General features: G+C 42.6%; 1 protein-coding gene across 1 annotated transcript; it reads right to left on the bottom strand.

The window, feature by feature from the left end:
• Window positions 1–266: 266 nt before the first annotated feature.
• On the bottom strand, window positions 267–23,382 carry DNAJC6 (DnaJ (Hsp40) homolog, subfamily C, member 6). Its single transcript, XM_010077386.1, has 18 exons — window positions 23,238–23,382; window positions 22,309–22,358; window positions 22,054–22,202; window positions 18,248–18,370; window positions 16,505–16,638; window positions 15,591–15,785; window positions 15,083–15,200; window positions 13,689–13,768; window positions 13,315–13,508; window positions 13,140–13,220; window positions 11,822–12,268; window positions 9,806–9,940; window positions 8,374–8,442; window positions 7,499–7,624; window positions 5,737–5,994; window positions 5,244–5,389; window positions 3,382–3,558; window positions 267–2,523 (listed from the first exon to the last, which is right to left on the bottom strand). The coding sequence occupies exons 1-18, from the start codon at window positions 23,369–23,371 to the stop codon at window positions 2,422–2,424; spliced, it is 2,718 nt and encodes a 905-aa protein (XP_010075688.1). The 5' UTR covers window positions 23,372–23,382; the 3' UTR covers window positions 267–2,421.
• Window positions 23,383–24,964: the final 1,582 nt, after the last annotated feature.

Here is a 24,964-nt window from a genome sequence, read left to right as displayed (position 1 = left end):
CGCGAAAGTGCCTTCATTGATAACACTCTCGAGCAAATAATTTATGGGTACTTTTGTGTGTCCCACACAGGTCCCACCCAACCCTGCGCTAGAGCAGCAGAGCTGTTAGTCACACAGGTAAGAAGTTGTAGAAAAAAAAGATGTTTCCATTCAATATACGTGAATTTGTTGTTGTTTATCCAGCATTTGCAGAGAAGTGACTCTGAACTGTGTTTAAAGGAAGATGGTAGAGTTTTTCCCCACAAGCACAAAAGATACCTGAATACGTCAATTTGAGCTTTTTAATGTATATACAAATGTTTTAGACCAGTCACAATTTAATTGAGTATATACTGTATTTACAAAAATTACAATAATTTAGTCAAACAGTAAGCCTGAACATTGATAACCTCTGTCACTACCAGATATGACAAGAATTTTTTTTTATTTAACTATTTTGATATACATATGTCCTAATACTTTCATGCATCCATAAAAACATTAGGGAAGGAAGTAATCAAAGCTTAAGTGCAGTAGGGTTTCTTTTGGTTGATCAAGTTTAATGATGGATTTGTATTTTGGTGAACGTATGAGTATCCAGAGTTATGTGCCATGACAAACTTCATACAAAGCTAATGTAGTTGTCATTATTAAAAAAGTACATTATAGTAATGAGATCCTTTTTATTATATAGGCATAGGTCACAATATCTACAAATGTGAATGAGAAACAATAAACCAACAAATCACAGGAACATGATTCACATTCCAGTTATCTCTTTAAATAAGACAAGCACATACTGGATCAAAACATTAATAAATAACATCCAGTTTGTTACTATTATCTTAAGGTCTTTTATATAAAAGGAGACCTATGTGTTGGTTTCACATTTTCAGTTAATGGTAGTAAATAATGGACCAATACAACAAAAGGATGACTTATATAGAAAGCAATGTACTTTGACACACCGTCTTTGCAGTAGAAGCTTTGCCACTTGAAAATGTAAGTGCAACGACAAGTGGATTGTCTGTAAAAACCACCAGCTTTAAAGACTCACATCAGATAGCAACCTGTTCCTTAAGCAGTAAATACAAATTATTTCCTGCCCATCTTCTGCATACCCCTGCCCTTTCAAAGCTCAAATACAGATACAACATGTTGGTAAATAAACTGTTAGCTTTAGTTATTCTACAAAAGGAGAACACCAGAATTTGGGGTGAAGAGCGTAACTTGCTTTTTAAACCAGGAAAGATGCTTCAGCTTTTGTATCAGAGATATTTTCTTGTGATATTATTGCTTTGGTCCAATATAAACTTTTAAGATAATCAATTTGCACTGTTTTTACCTCAAAAATCAGACCTGGTCCACAGATGTCTATGTGACAGCTTGTACACCATGGTCTGAAAAGTGAAGTTGCAACAGGTTGCATTCTGCCAAGAGCCTTTGCCAAGTGCCCTGGAGCTGATAAAGGCATAGAGGTGATATAAGTGGGCTGGAAAAAGTCTTCTGAATGGGAAATGTTACCTGTAGACCAGGAAGTTTCTGAAACTGAGCAGCAGAGTTTTAGTTTGTTGATATTTCTTTTTGTTTGATGGTTTTAAGCTACTGATGAGAAATTCATGGGAAATGCAGTACATGCTCATTCTTCACTTGGACAAATGTGGGTTCCCCCATTTCCCCCCCTAATTCCCTGTTCCCCCAGAACTGCTCTTTAACAAACCAACAAGGTGCTGTTTAACATCAATTACTTGTTGCTTGCTTTAAAAGACACTTGCTCTGTAATGCTGAGGAATTTCTTCTGCATGTTTCACTGCTGGACTATGAGGTGAAGTACAGAATTAGTGCACAAAGCAGCAGTAAGCTGCCACACTGATCTAACCCAGGACTCAGCTTTGCCTCTGTTCAGGCATACTATACTACATGAGCAATTAAGCAGCAAATGGTGACTGTTAGAAGTGTGCCAAAACCACAGCTGAGCACGTAAATTTGATAAAGTTGGATCCAAACCTAGGAAAAAAAGTACATCGAAGTTTGGGCTTCACCACCAGTTACTGAAATGAAGTGCTGCCATATCACATATCACAAAAAAAGTAGGAAATTCACCAGCTACGCTGTGGCGGAGACAGAACAATTCCACCTTTCCCTGGAATGTGTTCTCTCACCCCACTTGAATCCAAAGAAAAATATAAAAGTTACAAGAAACTGTAACCCCGTGGCTCTCATGTGGCAAGCCAGGTGGCTAGAGTTCCTCAGAGCTCAGGATTCTTGATACAAGGATACAAGATATAAGGAAACCTTTCTCTTGTTCTTCATGATAAGTATTAGGCTCTTAGTTTTCTGAAACTTCCGAATTTCCAGCCAGAGTTTGGTTGATCAGTGACAATTGTGACAAGAGACTATATAAGCACTAGCACAGTTCTGTAGTGGAGACAGAGAAAGTACCTAATACAAGGGTTTTTGTCCTTGGTTTTCAAATTCTGACCAGGCATCATTTAGCTCCATAAATATCATTTTTGCATATTGTTCATATGGCTGCCCAGTAGCCTGGAATAAAAACAAAAAGAGGAATATCACATCTACCAAATCAGACTATATGACATCTGAGCAGCTAGAGTCTCAAGCAGTTATTGTTAATGTTCCACTAATGATGTTTCCTTACTCTTCAACAAGTAAGCAGCCCTCAACAGTAGCTTATTCCTTGTTTATGGCTTAAGAATTTCTTGTCTCTTCTGCTCCTTAGAGCTGATAACCCCCAAACATGATAGAGTAAAGCACTGCAGTCCCAAGTGTAAAAAATTTTAACCTAAGCTTTGCACTGAAGGGAGAGGGCTGCCACTTGGCACAGTTCCTTGACAAAACCAGCATTCCCGCAAGCCTCTGGCTGCCCACATCTTCAAGCTTTGCCCACTGCCCTGAAAATCTGAGGGCTTCCATTTCCTTAGAAGTGGAAGACTCATCATCACTGCGGTGTTCCCCAGATGGCATCACTGCGCTCTGGTTGGCAAGTGTAAGCGGAAGACCACAAGTTGGATAATCAGATAACCCAGTTCTTCCATTTTAGAAGGTTGATTTTAAGACCCTTGTTTCTTCGTATGCCTTTATCACACCCTCATCCCCTTTAGCAGGCACATTATTCTAGACTGTTTGCTGTTCACCACCTAAGAGTCAAAGCAAGGGAGACAAAAGCTGAAGATCTGAATCTCTATTGCTTGGAGTAGCACGAGGCACAGCCTTGGGGCTGGGAGTTGCTGGAGTTCTTACCTTTCAGAAACTGGCAAAAATCCTAAACTGCTACTTTCTACAAAGCTGTTTGCACCGATAAATTAAGCAATCACATTCAACACTTTATAATTAAGAGAACAGTGTCAATTTCTGAACAACGTGAATCAAGGAAAACCTTACCTTGTCAGGATGAACGACAAGCACTGCCCGCCGGTAGACCTTCTTCACTTGCTCCGGCGTTACCAGATCTGCCATACTAACAGGTTTCCACTTGGTCTCCCCCGCCCATAAGACTGTATGCATTGTAGACAGCAGGGCTCTTATATTTCTCTCCTTCCCTTCAATCCATTCCAGGATCTGGAGACAATAATGGGAGTCTCAATTTATGCCTTACATTCAATATTCCAGTAGGAGGAAGGTTCTTCATTTGAATAGCAATGACTCCAAGGAGCATCTTACATTTCTTTCCAAGCTTTAGAAAACCTTTAGAAGATATTTGTCAGTCCCTGCTTTGCCGTTAATTTTTATATCACTGCTTGAAACTTAAGACACACCTTGAGCAACATCCCTGCTAAAAATACTGACTTGGTAACGCTATGAATAGTCATTAGATGGAACAGTCAGAAGATAAATGAAATATTTAACTATGTGCCTCTTTAGCAAGCTTAATTGCACACTTCAAGTAAGCTCAACTAGAACTCTGCTGAGGATGTGTATCTTTCGTGCGTGTCTAGAGTCAAGTCTTCCACAGACTCATTTTGAAGGTTGGCTTCAACAGAAATCTTTTTAAGCTCTAAGTCAGAAGCCTCAATTCTCTCCACATGCCTATTTGCTACCTGCAATCCAGCAGTCAAATAAAGCAATAGGTAGTCCGCTTTCCTTGGTGATGCAGTCCCCCTTAGTGGCTGCCTATGTCTGGGGAAGGGGAGGAGGAAAGGGAAGCAAACATGAAAACCAAAGTGTAAATAGATTTCACAGTTCCAGGCTGAGCTGAAGTGACTCAATGAAATAAAATGCATCAGAGCAAAGGGAATTGTATTGGGAAGGGAGAATCAGCTGGGTGCTTCAGTGATTCGGCAGCTTGCTGGGGGGAAAATGTTGCACACATTAAGCAGTACCACATGGATGCCTGCAGCTGTATAGCTTGTGAATTGGGAAACCTACCGCCCACTTGATGGCCTGACAGCTGTCCGGCTTGGTTACAAGTGGCTGACGTTTGTGTTCAGCATGGTTGCTGGCACAAAGGTTAAAACATTTCCACAAGGTAAAAAAAAAAAAAAAAAAAAAAAAAGGAAAAAAAGAAAAAGTCATTCTGTTTTCTGGAAGTTTGCCTGACTTTTGCTTGGCCTTTTCCTCTCAGTTCTGTATCCTTCTGTAATTATAATTCATGGGTTTGTCTTTCAAATGTAGAGAAGGACAGACTGAATTTCCTGCTCTTCATAATAGATCTGTAGTTTGTCAATTTATTGAGGAGAGATGAAACAATTCCAAAGCAGGCAAGACTAATGAGACAGAGGATTAGTTCAATTAGCTGTGCCTGCTAATCAGGGCTGGAGTGATGTGGAAGACCAGCAGCCCTGACAGTAACACTGAGCAAGCCACTGTTTGCCACAGGACAAGAAATGTAACCTCGGAGTTTTACATCTATTCCAAAGGACGTTCACATCTCCAGGGAAGCCACAAGAATTTATTAGATGAACAAACAAGAGGAAGTTCTCACTTTCTGCCCCAATGCAATCTCGTCACGGGGAGAACATCCCTCATTTCACCCAAACCTGCGTTTGGCAGAAGGACTGGCAGAGATGGTCACTGCTCTTTTGTCTGGTTTATTTGTAAGAAGATATTTCAGAACAGAGTTTTTACAAACATACCACTTTTTCTAAATGATCTGAAAGATTTTCTCAGCTGCCTCACATGTAGGACAGCTGGTGGCTTGCTGCCCCCTCCACCTTTCAGGGACAGTGTTTCAAGTAGCCTCCAGCATGATGAGAATGAAAGACACATTGAATGACTGTAAAAGCATAAGCAAGAATATTGCTTACTTTTAATTTTTCAGGGTCCATCTCCTTAGCCATTTCTTCTTTTCTCATCTCAGCTATTGTTTTGGGGCCCTTCTTGTCCTTGTGAGCATTAAAACCTTGACCAGATAATAAATCTTCGAAATCTGCGGACACTTTTGGTTTTGAATCTTGAAAAACAAAAAGATCTGAAGTTGTTATCACAGCACAGGTTTATTTAGCACTGCTTTTCTACCCAAGGCACCCCCAACGCTTATCACTAGAACAATGTCCCAGTGCACAGGTTCTCACAAAAAAGGTATAGGATAATGTTACTTCTGAATTATTATTGAAGCCCACTTGGAATACAGGATTTCCTAAATACTGGCATGCTTTAGAGTCTATGACAGGACAACTAGTGTTAAAAATTATATCTCATCAGCATGACTGACTTGCTTAGACCCTGTTAAGATGTTTGAGCATTTAAGCAATATTAGAAGGACCCAACCTTTTGGGTGCTGAACTCTGCAAAGCTTACCAACATTAGCTGGTCCTTTTCCACGGTCGTTTTGTGCTCCTGGCATTGCTGAGAAACTCACGTTGTAGTTGGGCTTGTTCTGCGGGGAGGCGTGAGGCATGCTCGGCTGGGCTTTGGGTTGTGCCTGCTGCCAGCCGTAGCCAGCTCCTTGCTGCCAACCGCTGCCCATGGGCTGGGGAGAGGGTTTCTGCGGCGAGGGGGGAAATCCTCCACCCATGCTCGTTGGCGTGGTGGGTTTACTGGCAAACGAAGGGCCACCTGTACAGTTTGAGGAAAGGAGTGATGGTGTGCATCAGCAAACAGGATACTGACTTGCCTTTCAAAAAGGGAACCTAAACAAAATCCCCCCAGGCAGCTGCCTTCTATTTTCATCTCTGCCACAAACTTATTTTTGCAACATCAAGAAAATCCCTTCAACTTTCCTGTCGCTGCTCTGTAAGCAGCTTAAAAGACAGCACCTGGCTTTGAAGATTGCTCAGGAACTGGAGTAGCAGCTCACAGGGAAAGCTCCGTGCAGCTAACTGGGAACCACAGCTGCTGTGGGTTACGGTGGCAACATCAACTTGACGTATGTTGAAATAGTTTCTCCTTGTGCTGTGCTGACGTAATGCTGTCCCCCAGAGCTGTGTGTTTCAGCACCTTGTTACTTTAGGGGATGCTCCTCTGGCTCAGTTTGTGGTGGGAGGTATGCAGTGTTTATATTTGATTATCTGAGACTAACATCCACACTCAGCTTTCAGCTCCCAAACATGTCATGGAAACTGGAGTGAGTGTTTTTGACTTAGTCATGAACAACAAAACTGTGGTTAAATATCCTGTGGATGCCAAGTCGTTTGTTTTTAAACTCCATAACTTTGCTAGAGAATACATGTTTTAAAAGCACCTCGATGGCTCTGACATGGGTCTTGGCATCCTTTTTATTTTGCTCCTGCAGAGCAGCTAGTGATCCAGCAGAGGGAACTGGGAAACCTAATTCCAGAACCATGCTGATACTGACGCAAAGGAGAAAACAAACATCAGATAAAACCACAATGGCTTTGCAAAGAGCTGAGGGCACTGACAAAGGGAAGAAAAATCTATTTACCAGAGTCAGAGAAGCCGACATGCTGGGTTTTAAGGACAACTTAAATAATATGTCAAAACTGCCTTTTAAACACTGGGGTCAAGGGTTTGCTGATCGTTTTCTGAGATAAAACAAGAAGAAAACACTTGTCCAAGCAGTCCTTTGTGGCCAGGTGCGAATGAAAATGGGTTCGGACCCTACCTCTAGATAGTACTGCAAATTAGAGGCAGGTCAGTGAGGTTCCACAGGTTGCCTCACAAAGGACAAAAATGAGTCAAGTCTAGAAAGAAACAATTCCTCAAGGACCCTAGAAGCTTTCAAGAGCCAAAGGCTGCTCACAGCCACTGCTTCAAGGTCTGTAGCAGTTCTCCTGTTGGAGTTAAACAGAGCATCCTTACTGAGACTGTTTAGACTTACAAGACAGAGGTTACGCTTTGCAATCCATATAGCCTACTGAAGTCCCAAGAAGTTGTTAGCAGTTCTTTTGATGGATGATCAGTAAAAGCACAGATTTTTGAGATCTGACAGAGAATCAGGCAGAAGGGAAAGCATGAAAGCAGCACTGGCATGGATGTGGACATAGGCTGAGAGGACCCATAGAGCTCTTTGTCACATACCAGGCTGTTCATCCTATTTCTCTAAAACAAAGCTGGTAATTTTTTAAAAAAATTTTTAATAAGGGATGCAAACCTGCTAAACTTGCTCCAAGAGTCCCCAGATCAGCAAATGGATCCAGTGTTTGGGGTTTAGGCTGATGAGTGGGAGTACTATGGAGGGATCCTGTAGGACTGGTGGCAGCTGACTTACTTCCCACACCTAGGCCAGCTGAAAGGGGGGGAAGAAAAAGAGAAAAGAAAAAATAACTCAGTTTTTATCCCTATTTTACATAAGTGCAGCTTTTACCCAGTTCTCAGTCACATGATGTCAGAAGACCGCTGTTAAAATTAAGTGTACTATCCTCAGGCTCCTAAGCAGTCTCAACTCAGCGTTGGCCCAGACTAGTTGCACACCCACTCACAATTAGGCTCAGGAACAAAAGTGTTCCCTAGACTGTCTGCAGCGACAAAGTAATTATGTCAAATGTATATTTTAAGAACTACAAGCCTTCAGGGAGCAACTTTCGGTAGGACAAATGTACTCTCCAAAGATTAGAAAGAATCATGCCATTGTTTAGTGGCATCCCCCGAACACATATCACTTCCCAGGTCCTGCTCTTAGCTCTACACCGGAATGAAACACAACCATGTACATCCTCACTGAGCATCTGTCCTACTGCAGGCCCTGGTTTCTTGAGGAAGGAAACCCAGATTGCTGTCAGAAAGTTTGGTAGTCTCTGGTCAGACCCTCACTTGGATGGCTGGGAGACCAGGACACCAGGCAGCATACCTGCTGCCACTGAGATGAGAGCAGCTAAAATCCTGGTTGAAGTTTGGTTGTATTAGTCAAGGTGCTGAGCAGCAGAAAGAGGCAACCCATTCTCTGCAGTGCCTGGTAGCATCTTCCATCTGCCTCTCCTGTCTCAGGGCACCTTAAGGGTTTTTTCATTAAGTGTCCTGAATTTTTATGATACATACCTGGTTTGTTGGGCCAGTCCCAACCACTGGAAACATCTGGTTGTATGGAAACAGTTGGTGTGCTAGAAGCTAAGCAGAATGATTACGCATAAATATCTCAAACTAGCAGAGCAAAACTAACATAATCCAGCATCTAGGAAGAGTAGGGGGCAAGCAGCAGGAGAGACAGTACTGTGTCCACCTCCCATTTGTTAATTAGAAGTGAACTTCTCCCCCACGATGGGCTTTACAAATTTAACCCTTATTTCTGATCTGATACTATCCAGAGGTAAGCAGGGAAGGATGAAGATTTAGAGTGTTCATTTTATGGTGGCTTTGGTCAGAGTCTTTATATACTAATTTATAAAAGCTTTACCACCAGAATAACACATGGGATTTAGTGTTTCTGAACACTTCTCAACCCAAGGAAGTATTCTACATGCAAAGGGCAAGGATGGAGAAAACAAACACAGCAAAACAGCCCACACAGATGTAAAGCAGCAAGAACACACACAGTCCTTCCTTTACCCCTGCATCAAATAAAGCCTGTACATCCATGCAGCTCACCCTGCCAGTATTTCATTATCCGTAGACACTAGCGCTGTAATTTAATACCTCATCATGCTGGGATACCATTTAAATTCTTCTCATTAGTGCAGCCAGCTCCAAGTGTGACTCAACCATCTTATTCACAGAGCTCATATCCAATACCCGCGTTTGGCAAAGCAAGGACGCGAGCCATGCCAGCAGCAGGCTAGTTCCCTCCTTTGTCATTTTGCCTTTCCAGCAAGACTGTTCCACCCAGGGGACATGTGTTAGATAATCAGACACAAACAAATTCATATCTGAATGTGTTTCAGAGAAGGTTACAACATTAAATTTTGGCACAGGGGGAGAAGGGGACAACTAAGGGACATTTCAAACAAAGTAAGAGAAGAAAAAAGTCCAATAAAGAAAAAACAATTCCTTCTCTTGAAATAAGAGACAAATTCGACTGTGAATTTGGCCAGGATTTCTATCAGGTCTAAAGAAAGCAGATGCCTGTAACTAAAATCACCAAAGGATGTGTGTTTTCTCTAACAGGCTTAATATGCCATGCTCTGTTTAGCTCAATTAATGGTAGTTTGGTTCAAATGAGACCTCATAACCACAGGAATATGTAGGCAGACATTCTTCATGGTCTCTTTTTTTCATGTACACAAATAGCTTATTAATTAAGTATAAGACTTAAGCAAAACAAGTCTCATCCTACCACACATCATATTATGAATATGCTTTAAGTCTAGAGACAAAAAGCTCTTTCCTGTTTGGTGGGATTTCTGTGGTTTGGAGTAGTTTTATGGTAAGGATCAGTTTGTACTTAGTAGCTCCGTCACTATTTAAAAGTGGCATTTAATGTTTACTTAAATGCACTAGAAGAGCCTCACTTTCTTACCCATGTGAAAGGGATCGCTGTGCACAGTTGGTGAAGGACTTCTTGTTGCTTGAAGGAAAGGATCACCAGGGACAGCTGATGAACCAAGAAAGGAACCCAGGAGGTCTGGACCAGTTTGCTTAGGGCTACTTCCAAACGGATCAAAGGCAGTTCCTGTAAAAACATATTTGAGAAAGCTGAATCATTAACTTATACAATGAATGCGCTTCAGGGAAAAGACACTGGGGTGTGAAGAAGACCTCATACCTGCAGATACCAAATAGGAGATGGCATGCCACTGTGGGAGAGCAACTAAAAGTACCCCAGCCAAATGCTAGGGCACGTAGAGAGCCACGTGACTTGGTCATGGCAACACACTTATTGATCCCATCTGTCTTTTCCAAAGAGAAGGACTCAATTTAGGAGCAAAGTAAGTATTTAGATACTTCATCTGAAGTGTCAACTTGTACATACTGTCAATAAATAAACGGATGGTGAGGGACAGCCCGGAGCTTGTACTTAGTGCCTTAGCACAACTCCTGCTCCCTCTCAAGAGCTGAAGGCAATCCAAGATGATTTTAGGCTGTCAAAGGTTATACATGTCGAGGGTAAAAAGGACCATCTCTTAGAAACAGCTTTAGAAAATAAGTGGTATCTTTTCTATGTAGCATCACTTGTTACAAAAATCCAGTTCATTCTCAAACTCGATTTTTGATCAATTTGTTTAGCCTACTGTCTTTCATGTATAAAACCCAAGTAACACAACCAACAAAAGAAACCCCAATGAAGTCACTCAAATTCTTACTTGCCAACAATTGAAAGGTAAAGAGCATCTTGAGCAGAAATGCAATATATACTGCTTCAAGAAAGATACAATCCTGAGACAATATGCATTGTGTTAGTGATGCTACTCATTCCTTACATTACTCATTGTTTAGGATACTCAATAAATTACTAGTCTCCACTTATCTCACAAGCTCTTATTCTTGCTGTCCTGGCTTGGGACAATTTATCTGGGACAATGCACGGCCGTCTTGTGGTAGGTGCTACCAGTGTGAGCCCCAGCATCACCCAAGCCTGTGCCTCCTTAACAAAATGAAAAAATACCATTTCTGTACAAGAAAGTTAGCAGGCATTATGAATGCTTTAAGTTGTTAGTTGCTGAGAAAAAGTTAAGTAAGCATACTGTGCTCTCTGACTCAGGTATGTGTTGACAATGTCAGCTCTTAAACCATAACATAAAGGATGAGGCCAAACCAAACACAGGGAGGCTGCACAGCTCAGCGCCGTGCACAGAGACCTGCTGTCGGATCCGGCCGCTTGTTCGCCTTTCGCCTTTGGCAAAACTGACCATCTGTTCCAGAGGCCCTCAGTGAACCTGAGCAACTTGACTGGTCTCTTCACCTACAAATGATTTTCACTTGCACTCCTCTGTTCACTCCTCCCTCCAAAAGATTCCCTCTTTCTAATATCTGTTGAACCACTCCCTCTGCCAGCCTGATCTCAGTCTGCCTTTGAAGAAACAAAAGATCTTCTCATATTGCCTATTTTCATCTGTAGAAAGGCCAAAAATGGCAGAAGGGCGTAGCTATATTTCATAGTCCAGGACCCACATCATAGCTCCAAACCCCCACCAGTTAAAAAAGAAGTTCAGTGCAAACTCCTATGGGTCTATCCAAAAACCTAAGAGGCTTTAAAAAAAAAAAAACAAACAACGTATTCTCCTCATATGCATGATTGGACACATAGTAAGAGCAAAACTGATGATCTCCAGTGGCTGTCAGCGTAAGGAGCCAGCCAAACACTTGGGTGAGCTCCAGTAGAGACTTTAGGAAACAAACTAGATAACTTGCTTTGTGTTCTTGAGTGTGAAGGTACACCAACTCCCATCTCAGAGTAGAAGAACTGTCTAGCCTCTTGGGATCCCTTGCGGCTCTTAATTTTCATGAAATGAGTGTACCCAAGAAGAATCCAACAACCCAAAGCAGATCACTGAGGTGGGATTCTCCAAGCATGTGCCCCACCAAGTCACCCACTAGGCATAGCCACTCTTACCTTCTCCTACCCTTGGGGACGGGGATGGGGATGCCGAAGCTGCGGAACGCCGAGGAGTTGACTGCACAGATCCAGGTCCCCCTACGTGGAAGACCTCCTCAGCAGCAGGCTGTCCACTTTGACTCTGGGAACTTGGCCCACCAACCCCAAACAAATCATTCAGCAAGTCTGAGTTAGAGGGGGCAGCGGTGGGCTGCGAGGGAAAACTCTTGCTCATAGGGCTACCATCCAGGCCCAGCAGGTCCACGTCTTCAGGCGGAGGTGGTGCCGGAGGTTCTTGCTGCCTTTTGCTGTGTTTTGGTGTGCTGTGAGGTTTGTCACCGCTGGCATTACTGTGTTGACTGGAAAGGGACAAGAGTTCGTCATCTGACTGTTCGCTTTCCTCATGCACCAACGCTGCTCGATCCTCTGAGGTGGGGTGAGAGCTACTTTTGTCAGATTTCTGATCTAAATGATGATTAAAAATAAAATTAGGTAGCTGTTAGTTTTGTCATCACAAAGGTGCCATCAAAATCAGCTTACAAGCAGCACAAAAAGCTACGGGAATATCCCAGTGGCGTTTTGATAGACTTTTAAAATAAGAGTCCTTTGCAAAGATTAACTTAAAGTCTTTGCTGGTCTGTATTGTAAGGAGCCAGCTTTATTGATCAGGAAAGAGAGACAGAAGTTAATTGACTCTCCTCAAGCCTGAAGAGTCAGCAAATGCAACTCCCACAAATACAAACTGAATGAGTTTCCAGGTCAGGACTAAGCATCCAGGATAATCTCCAGCTGTGCCTCACAATCCAAGCAAACCACGGCTCATTGGGAAGGAGGAGCGACATAAACCACCCTCCTAGCTGTGCCCACGAGTGTCTCTTACAGCAGGTTCCTACCCAAGATGGCACCGATGCCAGAGGAATACGGCATTTGTCAGTGCTGTGGGATTTCCAAGCTGTTCGGCATTATTAAACGGCCTCTCAAGCACACGGTCTCAGTGCTACATTCTCACAGCGCTATACATAGAGTGTGACATTAGGGAAAAGCTTAAATTTGGTTTTAGCATCAAGGAGGCCTCAGGTGAAACTTTATGCTAGAACTATGTCAGTCATTTTCATATAGGGCACAAGCAGGCCATGTTTGAAGAGGACGCTGTAGGAAATTAATTCCCCTCAATTGCAACATAAGGGTGTGACCAGCAATACGCCGTGACCTAATGGGAAAGGCACGTTACAATCGGTTCCTTCAGCCTCACTCTGTGCTCCAGGAAGGGGGAAGAAAAAAAAAGTTGTTTATCTTGTTCAAAGCAGCTTTTACTTTGAAGACCAAGCCTGCATACCTTGCCAGCTGAGAGATGAGAAGAATGCACTCTGTCCAATGTTTCTTATGTTATCCTGGGGTGAATCACTGGGACCTCTACCTGCAGTGCAGAGCACCAGATAAATAAAATCAAGCAACACAAAGTTCAGCATGCAGGTAAACCTATGCATTGCATAAATCTATGCAGCTCTTACCTGCCAAAGCAAGAGTGTCCTGATGCTCCTGATGAGAGGAGAAGAGAATGGTTGGATTGATGTCTTTTGTCGTGAAGTTCTCCCACGGGGGAGTTAATTCAGTTTGTCTATCAGTAGACTGTATTTCTATCTCCAGTATAACATGAAAGAGCTGAGGATATTTGTCTGGAGAGTCACAGGCATCCAGTTCAGGCCTAAACGGGGACAAGAGTTATACAGTTCAAAAGGAAAAGATATTTCTGCCAAGCTATAGAAAGTCTTTCAATATATGCATGCACACAGACTTTTCACATTTCATCTGTGGATAGTCTCCTTCAGCCTTCATAAGGCTTTTATGCTTCAGGTTTGATTAATGTTCATCTTAAAATACTCACTTGGTGAATTTTAGTGTAGTTGTTCCCAGGGCGATGAAACCAGTATGAAACTGAATTTGGAATATTTGTGTGTTGGTCATCTGAAAAAAACCACAGAGCACCAGACTGAACAAGTGCTGGTTTATAGCACGTGCAGACAGTTAGTTAAATCTACCTGACTACCAGTTACTATATAGACTAATCATAACTGCTATATAAGCTAATTCATTCTGCTTCTTCTACACAAAGCAGAGGTTTTCCTTCTCAAACTCAAATATTGCCATCTGTCTTAAACCCTGCTGCTGCTGCCTCCATACAGCAGAGTGCCTTCACAGCGGGCAGGAAGATGCCTTCTTTCCCTGCTTGTCTTTATTTCTGGGATCTACTTGACACTTTAGCCTGTAAATAAAACCAATATCAGTTTCCACTGAATACATTGGAGCAACAGGTTTGTACCCCAGGAAAATACAGAGGCTTCAGTAAAGCATCATCTATACAGCAAACAGCACCAGTAAAAAATATAAAAGAGAACATTAATTGGTCACTCTGCAACTTGAATATTAAAGTTTCAAACATATCAAAAGGAAAATTATCAAGATGTCAGATGAAAGTGTCAGTGGATAGAGTGACGGTTGGAGAACACAGCCACCACACCCAGCTGGTTGGGGGAGTCGCACAGTTATGCCTGACCAGCCATGCAGCACCCATCTGCAGGGAGCAAATGAGGTGGTACTCAAGGCAGGTGGGACAAAACTTGCCTCTTCCCCCACTTTTTGTGCTTTAAGTCACTACAATTTAAACAGGTTGTTTCACTGAGTGAGCCAGTTAACCCTCATCACTACAAAGGTTAATGGGGCAACTTGGTGTATGACAACTACTGATTGAGTTTTTGCAGATCCAAGTTTTGTAGTCTGAACATGCTGCATTTCCAAATTCCTCTTCCACAATTACAAGAGCCAGAGAACAGTATTTTAAAGTCTGTCCCAAAGCCTAGAACAGCACAGACCAATACATATTTTCACTTTCAGCACTGCTATTACGTTAAGTAAATCATTCTAATTTGAGCAGAAGAAAATCTTCTTCCATCTTCTTAGAGTGCATAGGTGCTTTGGTGCTGGTTTGCCCTGAGCTGGTTACTGATGGACAGTTTCGGTCTTCTACATCAGCTGGAAGGATCCTACACCCTATCAGTGGACACCATCTCCATAAAGAGAGACCAGAGGCATCATGGACTTCTCCATATGCAGTTCTTTGTCTTCACTTGGCACTGCTCAAAAGTGTGTTACGTCTACTGTCAAGTCTGGAAACTTTTATCACAAGTGCCATGTGCATTCTTAGACCCCATATTTAGCCATCTCTTAGTTAGCTACATTGCCTCTACTGTGCAAGAGCAGTGAAGTCAAACAAACTCCTACTTTTGCTTGAAGGCGTCCCCCAATGGTTGATCTCATATGATAGACAGAAACAACAACATCTCCATGGACAGTGGCTCCCAGTGGAATTAGGACTTTCCCTTCTTGCACACGGTATTCTCTGAGTGGAAGAGAAGGAAATCCACAGTTAAGCTCCCTTCCATGATGCCATTACCACCCATCAACAACGCCAACATAAAACCCATCATCTCGTTCAGGCCAAGCAATTCAGCACTCTGCTTAGGGTTAGGCTTAGTTGAAACAGAAACATTTCACAGGGGAAACCAACACAGCACTGGACTATCTCTGTGAAGGTATCCCACTGCACAACAACATCAGACTCTGGCAGTTTATTTCAACACTAGACATGAACTTTTAATTAATATATGCACTCCTTCATTTATCGAGCAGCCTGGGAATGACTGCCGCAGAGATATTCGACACATCACAGCAAAACGAAAGCCTCCACACGCTAAGTTTTTAAGGATGGTAGGAGAGCACAGAAACTCACTTCATTCTTTCATACTCCTGGGAGGTGGTAAGGATTCTGGTTTCTCCACTGAGAATGTCGCAGAAGGGCCGGCACCCATTTCGTTGCTTGTTGAAGCAGGGGACTGGACTGAGGGTGACTGACTTGATAGTGAGTGGTTTGCAGTGAGGAATGACAGGCTTGTCTGCTATTAGATCACAAATGTATCCTATGTATCTGCAGACAGAGAAAGCCATTACTGAAATCTCCATCCTAGGCGACTAATTTTCATTCTGAATTTGAAGTCTACCTTGAAATCCAGTGAAAGTGCTGTTATTTCACAGTTCCAGGACTGGAGTTTCCATGTACTCCAGCATCCTTGCAGCTGGCACATAACCTATGCTTCTACTTCTGTTTAATTACAATAACTGGAGCTCAAGAGGAAGGAAGTTGGCCTTTAGCTCGGAGATGAAGATCGTTTCTCCTCACCTTTTAGGAGAGAAGGTGCTGAGCAATGGTTTTTCTGGTTAACCAGTAGAAGTTTGCCTTCTATTTCACATGCACTTAGCAGATAAATTACTTTCTTAGTCATGTTACTCTTACATACATAACACTACACCTTTGGTTTGCTCTGACAGGCCCTTTTCCCTCTGCTTGATGGACATTGTAAGAAGACATTTTTACAGTGTAAGCTCCTGTTAAGGATGAAGCTGACACCGTGACCCTCTTAACTACAGCTTTGTCAGCTTTCCTGAACCAGCGAGAAAAGCTATTGTAATATCTGATTTTGTTCCTCCATTACTGTCATATCCATGTGGGTAAAATGGAAGTGGCCATAAACATCAGTTAAGACCCATCAAAGCGAGGTACCGTGGCTAATGCACGAGTGCTGCTCGGGCAGTTTTTAGTGTGAGGAATACAGCTCGCTTGCACAGCATTCAGCCGGTATACTCTACCTCCTGTGAGATGGCCACAGTACAATTCCAGGTCTCTTTGTGTTCAGTAACTGCATAGCAGGGCCCGGATTAGAGAAGAGGTGACAGAAACAGAACATCGCACTGACCAGCACGGCTGAGGCTGCACGGCCATCCTGTTAAGGAAAGGGACAAGGGGAGAAAAATGTATAAATATCAGAGACATCCTTGAAATTTCGGGAGAACACTCTCCATTCTTCCTTAAATCACATAGAATAATTTCTCTAGAAAGACTAGGATTGAGACCGCAGGATGATGAGGAATTTTCAGTGCTGTGTCATTTGTTTTAAAACCCAGGACTTCACTGAGAAGCACTGGCCTGGATCAAAGCTAAGATAAGATCCAGTAAGCGGCCAAAGCTGAGGATGGTTTAGACTTGTTTTGAAAGCCCAGAAGTACATTTTGTCTACAAACATTGGGGTTTCGTGGCTGCTCCCAAGCTTTAATATTAGAATTATTTCAAACATAGGCCTGGGACTGACCACAGGGGTCAGAGTACACCCGTCCTACAACTGCAGGCAGTCGTCTAATAGAAATTCAACCTACAAGAGTTCACAAACAAAAAACTCCAGCCCAAGGTTTCCTCACCCAAACAGCACCAGAGCTTCTGCAGACTCCTTAGTAAGTGTTAAAAAGGACTGCCTGTGCTTTACAGCATTATTCTGATATTCATTGCTCAAGGGACAGTAAAGGAATTTGATTCCTCAGCTAGATTTCCAGGACTGGAGGTATCAAGTGTATCTTCATTTCTGTTTGAATGGAATTTATATCCTGTAGCCTCTGGCTGTGCGACGCAAGGCAGAAATGCCAGACTCGTATGTAAGGTCTATGCACTTTGGGATCAGTCATTTCCCCCGTTCCTTCCAGTTTATGCTGATGAGGGCTGACAGCATCCCAGATTTAATTGAGACTCCAGGAGCAAACCAGAGCTCTCCTTTTGGGCATTACTGTCAATATTAAAGGTTGTGTGGGGTAAATGACAAGTTAGTCAGACAGAATCACACCACCCACATGCATCCTGTCTATACATTTCCCAGTACTGAATAACTCTGACGGGGGATTTAGGAACCATTTCAGCTGTGGGGCACAAGGAGGAGCAGAAAGCAACTGGACTTCTTCAGCCAGGCCTGACAAGTAGTGACCACAAGAGACCAACAATCTCAGTGCCACAGTTCGACAGAATTCCCAACTACGTGTTTTCTCCCCAACTTCCATCAATAAGTCTAGAAGCTGCATTTTGTCCTGCAATGACTTACAATAAAATGCAAAGCCATAGCAGGCTGACAGCTCCTACGGTTGGTTCTCAGGTGAAGTTCAAACCTTTTTGCTACTCGTCACCTCTAGTAGCTAACTGCTAGAATGGTGACGTCTCTTGCTTTGCATTCCCGCTTCTCATTCAGTGTTAGGTCTTCCAGCTTAGCTATGTACCTGCATATGGAAGATGACATCCCTTTCTATGGGACATCTGTTTTACTACATTTCTTTCTTTTTAGGCCAGGTTGGATGAAGCTTTGAGCAACCTGGTCTAGTGGAAGGTGTCTCTGCCCATGGCAGGGGGTTGGAACTTGATGATCTTTAAGGTCCCTTCCAACCCAAACCATTCCCCGATTCTATGATTCTTTTAGAAATTGTCACCATCCTTGTACACAGACTCCAGACATGCAACGTGAAATAAGACTTATGAGTCATAGGTGTAAAAATGTGGTTACTTTCTGGTGTACCTACCATGCAGTGGATGACACACACGTTTTTGGGGTTCTGCTGTAGCCAGTTGTGCATGTTCTTACAGACGGCGTAGAGGTTGTGCAGGCTGGGCGCTTGTCGTACCGGCCAGCTACATTCGGATACCTACAGGGATCGCACGAAGAACAAAAGCCAGCTTCATAAGAGCAATAAGCAAGGCTTGCTTTTACAAATGCTTTCTGCCAAGAATTGTACTCCTTTTTTAAAACAAGAGTTACATGCTTGAAACCTACTCCGCCCCTTCTCCTGCATAATTCTGCTCTGTGACTTTCATGAATTATGAGGCAACAAACAAAAAAGAATTCTCAATTAAATAACATAATATTGATGTATTGTCACTGACAATTTTTGAAAAATGACTATTTAAAAAAATTTACATTCCAAGTCAGGTTATCTTGAGTGGCCTGTCATAACACTCCAGTCTCGCAGCAGTGCATTGATTTTGGCTATGTCTAAAGCCTTGTACAGCTTGTGCCTAAACACTACATCTCTGTTTTTCAAAGGATACCAAGCATCTGTTGTTCTCTGTTATTTTGTGTCACGGGATTTTCAAGCCCTATTTGAGAGATATTAGACTGACAAAAGGGAAACTGCTGTTAAAAAAAAAATAAAAATAGTATCTGAGTATAGTTAAAATATGAGCCAGAAAAATGAATGACTTCTTAGAGCTGAAAAACCACAAATCCTACACTATGTCTAGTTACTATTCATCAATGTACTAGTTCTGAGTCAGAGCACTTCTCTTAAGAACAGTCCTCGCAGTCTCAGACAGCACATCAAATAGTCATCTACAGACAGCTCTGTTTCATCTGCTTTTAATTGAAATATCTTTTTTTAAAGGCATTTCTGGCTAGAAGAAATGTAAAGGAGAAACACCATGAGGCTTGTCCTCAGACAAAGGATTGTTTCACTCTCCGCTGACATTTGTATCCTGCTTAACGAGAACCAGGGGCAGGAAGGAGATGGCTGGCCCACATGTTCTTAAATAGCCATATGATTTCCATACCTGACCAGGTCATCTCCCAGAGGAAGGAAGTGCTTCAGGTTTCATAAAACTTGTATTTAAGATTCTCTCTTACGTACACCTGCACAACATCCTACATCAGAAACAGGAATCCTGACTCAAGCTGGAGAACTGCTGAGCTGTGTCTGGTCTCACACAGTGGCTCCAAGGACACACCCGAGGATGCAGGGACAGAGCGCATGGGCAGCCCTGCCCAACCCAGCGCACCCCTCCTGCCAGCCACCCCTCCTGCCAGCCTTTCTGTGCAGGCCGGCCTCTGCTTAGCGTTTGGGAGATTTTTGTCAAATCAAATATCTGCTTAGAAATTTGTCTAATTGCTTTTTAGACTCATGAATGTTTTTGGTCTCTGCAATATCCCAAAATTCAGCTGGGCGTTTGGTGAACAAGCCCAGGTTTGCACTGTAGAAGCTAACCAACAGGCCAATCCATGCTCGAGCTTTGGAAGGCAGTAAACGACCATCCACTGTTTACCCTCTCTACAGCATTATCCTCATCCCCCATCTCCTCCTGGAGTTTATTTCCTTGTTCCTGTTGTATACACTTTATTTTCCTTTGTTTTACATTATCAATTATTTTATGTTATCGCACCAATTAGTTTATTATTTTATATCAAGCATAAGTCTTCTCCTCCCAGCCCCAAATACTTTTGCAGCAAGATTCTGGAGCCACAAGATCTACTTGCAATGAGACCACAAAACACAATTCCAAGTGTCTGTTAGAATTAATATGATCAGTGACCCTTTCACTGGCAGTGTTCTGAATAGACCTCATGACAACACACTGTCAGGCATCTGGAAAAGCCATTATCACCAATCGAGTAAATAATACACATTTCCCCACAGTCCATAATTATATATTTACTTTGCCTATAATTACACATCTGCCCACTGGTTCACAATTAGGAAATTAAATACATGCTATGTAGCATTTAATTTATTTCAAACATAACCTCACCCCCACTCCTGAAAAATAACCTTACAGAAATTCTTACGGGAATTCTTTGGAAATAATCAGCCAGCGCTTGTTTTACTTTAGCAGTAGGGCAGCAACAGCCAAGAATGTGGCCCATCAGGGACTCTGAAGTTTGATTTTGTTTAATGTTATATTTAAGTTATATGCTTTCAAACTGCTCACACTTCCTCGAGGAGAAGTGAGCTCTCCTCTCCTGCCGGGGAGGTGAGGCAGGGAGGAGAACAGAGCACAACCAGATCTGAGCAGCAGGTTTGAGTGTTCATAGTTCCCTCTTCTCCTCAACAGACCAGGCACCTGGGGCTCCGTGCCTCGCACAGCCATGGCAGGGCAGGGAAACGGCCCAGCAGGACATTAACTGTCATCTCCCTCCTGTGTCACTATGCAAAGTGACCTACTTTGATCTTAGGAAAAAAAGAAGTTTTAAAGATTATAGGAATTCAAAAGCTTTTCCCTTCAAAGAAGTGTGTGTCTCAAAACTTCAGCTCATCCAGCATCCTCATCCAATGTGGAAAATACTTTTAACATGATTTAATCTCCTTGATAGGCCATTAGTACTTTTTCCAATATATATATGAAGTTCAACCTCATACTTGTAATTGTTTCATGTTTCATCTGATCTTATATATTATGTTCTGCATGTTTCATTTTCCTGAAGAGTACATGGAGTCAGTATTTCCTAGCCCATAACCTGAAAATACAATATTTTAACAAAAGATGCATCATTTTCTTCCTGTGTCTGTCAAGGCCATAGCTTACAAAGCACCTGTCATGCTTCGAGAGCGACACATCTGTCAAGCTGTTGGATAAAGCACAGGGGATGGAGGAGTTATGGCCAGGTCAAGCAATATACCATCAAATGTTGAGTGCTGGGCTTTCAAAACTAGATCTGTCTTTCTCCTCCCACCAACAGCAACAGCGATGCACCAGAACCAAGTGAGACTGAAGATTCAGAGTCCTTGATTTCTTTTAATTAGCCTTTCCCATTCATTTACTCTCATTTGAAGTCATGGCTGGTTACTGATTGCCACCGAGAAATGCGCTGTGATGTGAGGGAGTGATTTCAGGTGACCACAGCAATTGCTGAAGATAGATTCAGCTATACCTCAAATTAAAATTAAACGAGGCTTATGCAGCATGAGATTTGCTTACCCTGACCGAGGGTTAAGCCTGGCAACTGTTGTTGCCGTTTTCGTTGAAGGCAACAAAAAATAATAATTTTTTTTAAAACCCAACAAAATCATCACTGCCTTGTGGGAAAGGGAAAGAACAAAAAGTTTTCTGAAAGATTAGATCTAATCTTGCATTTCAACAGCAGTATTTCATAGAGATTTCCTCTAAAAGCCATTAATGAACCAGAGCTTTGCAATGCTCCCATACACTGTTCTGGTTTCAGAGAAGAAAACTGGAGCAGAGAGTGGAGGTGGGTTTTTAAAGTCATACACTAGTGGAAGAGCCAAAATGCCCCTTAGATCCAGTTCCCAGTCATGTGCTTTGCCTGCTAAGGGCTCCTGCTTGGTTAAAGCACAACTGAAGGATTGTTCAACGTGAAAATAATCTACCTTCTTTTGTTGGTAATTTCTTTCAAAGTGCTTTCGCTTTACTCTCTGTTTCTCTGCAGCAGCTTCTAACAGCTGAAACTCAGAAATGGCCACAGCAGCTTAGAAAAACCTGTAATTCCTTCTTCATCTTCTTACTTTCTGCCACATTCAGGGTAAACAGAAACAGGACCTAGTGCCCCTTTTCCTAAGAATTTTCACCCCCTGCTCTTGTTAATCTCTCAGAAGACACTCACCCGGTTGTGAAACTTGGCACTGCGATAATACTTGGGGGACAAGTTGAAGACTGTGTAGTGGTCAGGATGTCTGGAATCCAAAAATGTCCGTACATCTTCAATGTGGTTCCTGAATCCCAGCTCCACACCTTCAGCCGGAAAAGACATCACTAGAAACGTAAGAAGAAGCCAGGCTGAGCGTGCAGCATGACACGTTTATGGACTTCTGAACCCTGGGATAGTATGAGCTTTGTTTATCTGATAAGCAGTACTTACCTATGATTCTTGAGGTAATGTATGAAATATCTAGCTCCCCCTTCGTGTAACTAAAAGAAGACAGAGTAGGAGACAGGCATTATGCACATGTTTACAGAAGACAGCACATTAGAGGAACCAGAAGAGTGTTTTCCCACAAAGATCTGCTTAGGACACAAGGAAGAATGATCTTAAAATGGATTCTTTGTACTTTGTCATTATGCCTTAAGAAGAGGGTGCAAAAAGCTTCCTGCAGACAGTGACCCAGCCTTCCTTTCTACATACGCAATTAACTGGATGCAGAAGCTTGCAAAAATGGTCTCTTTCCCCTTTGGTCATTAATTTTCCGTGCCAGTTTTCAGGAGAGATCTGTAGTAGTTTGCCACTTTGCAGATCCCTCAAAGCCTCTGAGATCTTGCATGCATTAAGTTTCTTTAATTTATCATAGCCCATATCCCTCAGAGGCAGTTAGAGTGCCAAGCACAGGGGACAACGCCAGCAGAGGTGACCAAAGCAAAGTCACCCCAGCTCTTTCTTCAATTCAAAGGTGGCTTTAGCGAAGGGAACAGTTAGGTCAGCCAGCAGAGTCACCTTGCACGGCAAAGGGAGGGCATCCAACATGAGCCAATTGTCAGTGACAAAATGTTCAAGTGGTGGTTGAGTAGAAGGACCCCATGGGAGACCAAAGGCTCCGCTTTCACTGGGAAGGCCTTTGCCACATTTCAGGATGTTGATGTTCACTTGCTATGATGCTTAGATTTTTTTACTTTGGTTTTCCTGCTTCCTTGAGGCCAAATACCAATTACGATCCAGAATCAAAGAAATCACTTGTTTTTTTCACCTCCTTCCTTCATTAGTTAGTTGGAAGTTGTGCTGTGCTAGGTAAGATGGCAGCTCAGACCGGCAGCTAGTGATTTTACCTGCGTTAGGCAGCTTCAGCTGTACTGTACCTGGCAACAGATTGCATGACCTTGGAAGACGTATCTTTCAGGGTATCCTTCAGGTTATCCTTCAAATTGCTGAAGAGTCTCCCTGCTCCTCCTTTCACCATATCTAGCAAGCCTCCCCCATAGCTGGACTCCATGTCTGGTGATGAGGCACCTTCAAGTACAACAAAACCAAAGCCAACATCACTCATTTGGAACAAATCCACAGAGCCAACAAACTCACTGCTGTATTCAAACCAAACGTATTCACGGGCACTGCTGCATACCAAGCGTAGGGCAAAAGTAGTTCTACTTCTTAAAGTCATGATTTTCCAGAGATGAGAGATGGCACATTCTTGCCGGCTGGGCTCAGAAACCATCATCGACTCTCAGCGTTGTACATAGGTTGACTGTGTAGTACCTGTACAGTATGGACAGCCACCACACAAGCTCCCTCACCTCTCAACCCAACCCAAAGTAAGCCCAGCTCTCCAGCTTGCAGCTAATTTGCTGATGATAACCAAGACCAAATCAACAACTACCTCCCCAGGGGTAAGAAACAGACACTAGTATGTACGAGAGCTCTTCAGCAGAACTGTCACAGCTGCCAGTTTGACTGGAGGTTGTCTTATGATTATCCATCTCTATGGATACAGGAGAAGTCAGAGTGATTTTAAGTCACTTAAGAGTTCAGTTAGATTTGCTTGAGTGGCAGAAGATAAAAGTTTGGGGTTTGCTGAGAAAAAGGAAGTTCAGGAATTAAACTTTCCCGCTGAGAATGAGAACCTTTTTGGTTATTTGTGTGTTTGCAGCCTTAGTACAGGACTCAGCAAATTGCTCAGGCTAAAGCAGCGCGGGGCTGACCTCCTTGGTAAGCCTGTCCTTCACAGCTGGAAATGGCACAAAGTCAATAGGAGACTGACACACACATATTTAAGGTGTTATTTTGGTGGACTGTGATATGGCCTGACACTTCAGGTGTTTGCATTTTGCAATTATAATAGAATAACTATTCCACTGTCTTAACCAAGAATCCATTTGTTGCAGCCTTCCTTATTATAGCAGTGCCGTGTTAATAGCATCATTCTTAGAGAAGTATAATAAATTGGATGTAGCCTTGAGTAAATGTGGTTTAGTTTTACTGCAGAATTGTTAGATACAAATGTCGTAAAATATTTTAACTGCTTAATAGCTACAAATTAAGCTCTTGACTACTTAAAAATTGCTTTCTGATCACTGGGCCTCAACTATTTTGATCTTAGTGAACTTTAACTAGATTACTTTAATTATACATTTGTTACCGCATTATGTGGGATTAGTCAGAAGACCTAGATTCTCTAGCATAGCAAATTAAGCAACAAGCAACCTATGTAAATGCATGCCACGCTCTCAGGTAGTCGCATAATCAAGATGGCATCTGCCAAGAGTTACCCTTCCCAGAGCACCCGGGAAGTCTGAGTCCTGCTGTAGAGCCGCGGGACAGCTGCTTCGTAAAAGGAACATGCTGGTCATTATTAATTACTCCAGCACCCAGAAATGGGGAAGATTTATCATGGTTAGGGCAGTCTGGTGGCACTGCCAGTGCTCGTTACATATTTTACAAAGAGATTTTGCAGCTCTCACTTCCCTGGTTCTGTAGCGTGTCCCTGAGTGATGTTAGAGACACACTGCTACTGAAATGTTCCTCACATAATCATCATTACCAGAAGAAATATTCAGACTATTAAGAAACATGAAAAAAAACACCACCG

Source organism: Pterocles gutturalis, unplaced genomic scaffold (genome assembly GCF_000699245.1).
Source record: "Pterocles gutturalis isolate BGI_N339 unplaced genomic scaffold, ASM69924v1 scaffold36093, whole genome shotgun sequence".
NCBI classification, from domain to species: domain Eukaryota; kingdom Metazoa; phylum Chordata; class Aves; order Pterocliformes; family Pteroclidae; genus Pterocles; species Pterocles gutturalis.
The sequence above is the reverse complement of the archived record's forward strand: the minus strand, read 5'-3'. Positions and strand labels throughout refer to the sequence as shown.

What these genes read in the sequence shown, in the direction of transcription:
- DNAJC6 (XM_010077386.1), bottom strand. Translation starts at nt 23,371, where the DNA reads ATGGAGTCCAGCTATGGGGGAGGCTTGCTAGATATGGTGAAAGGAGGA. An exon ending in CAGGAGTATGAAAGAATGAA is followed by an intron (nt 15,201 to 15,590) that starts GTGAGTTTCTGT and finishes TCTTCCACTCAG; the next exon opens with AGAATACCGTGTGCAAGAAG. An exon ending in GTCCCCAAGGGTAGGAGAAG is followed by an intron (nt 9,941 to 11,821) that starts GTAAGAGTGGCT and finishes ATGTTTTTACAG; the next exon opens with GAACTGCCTTTGATCCGTTT.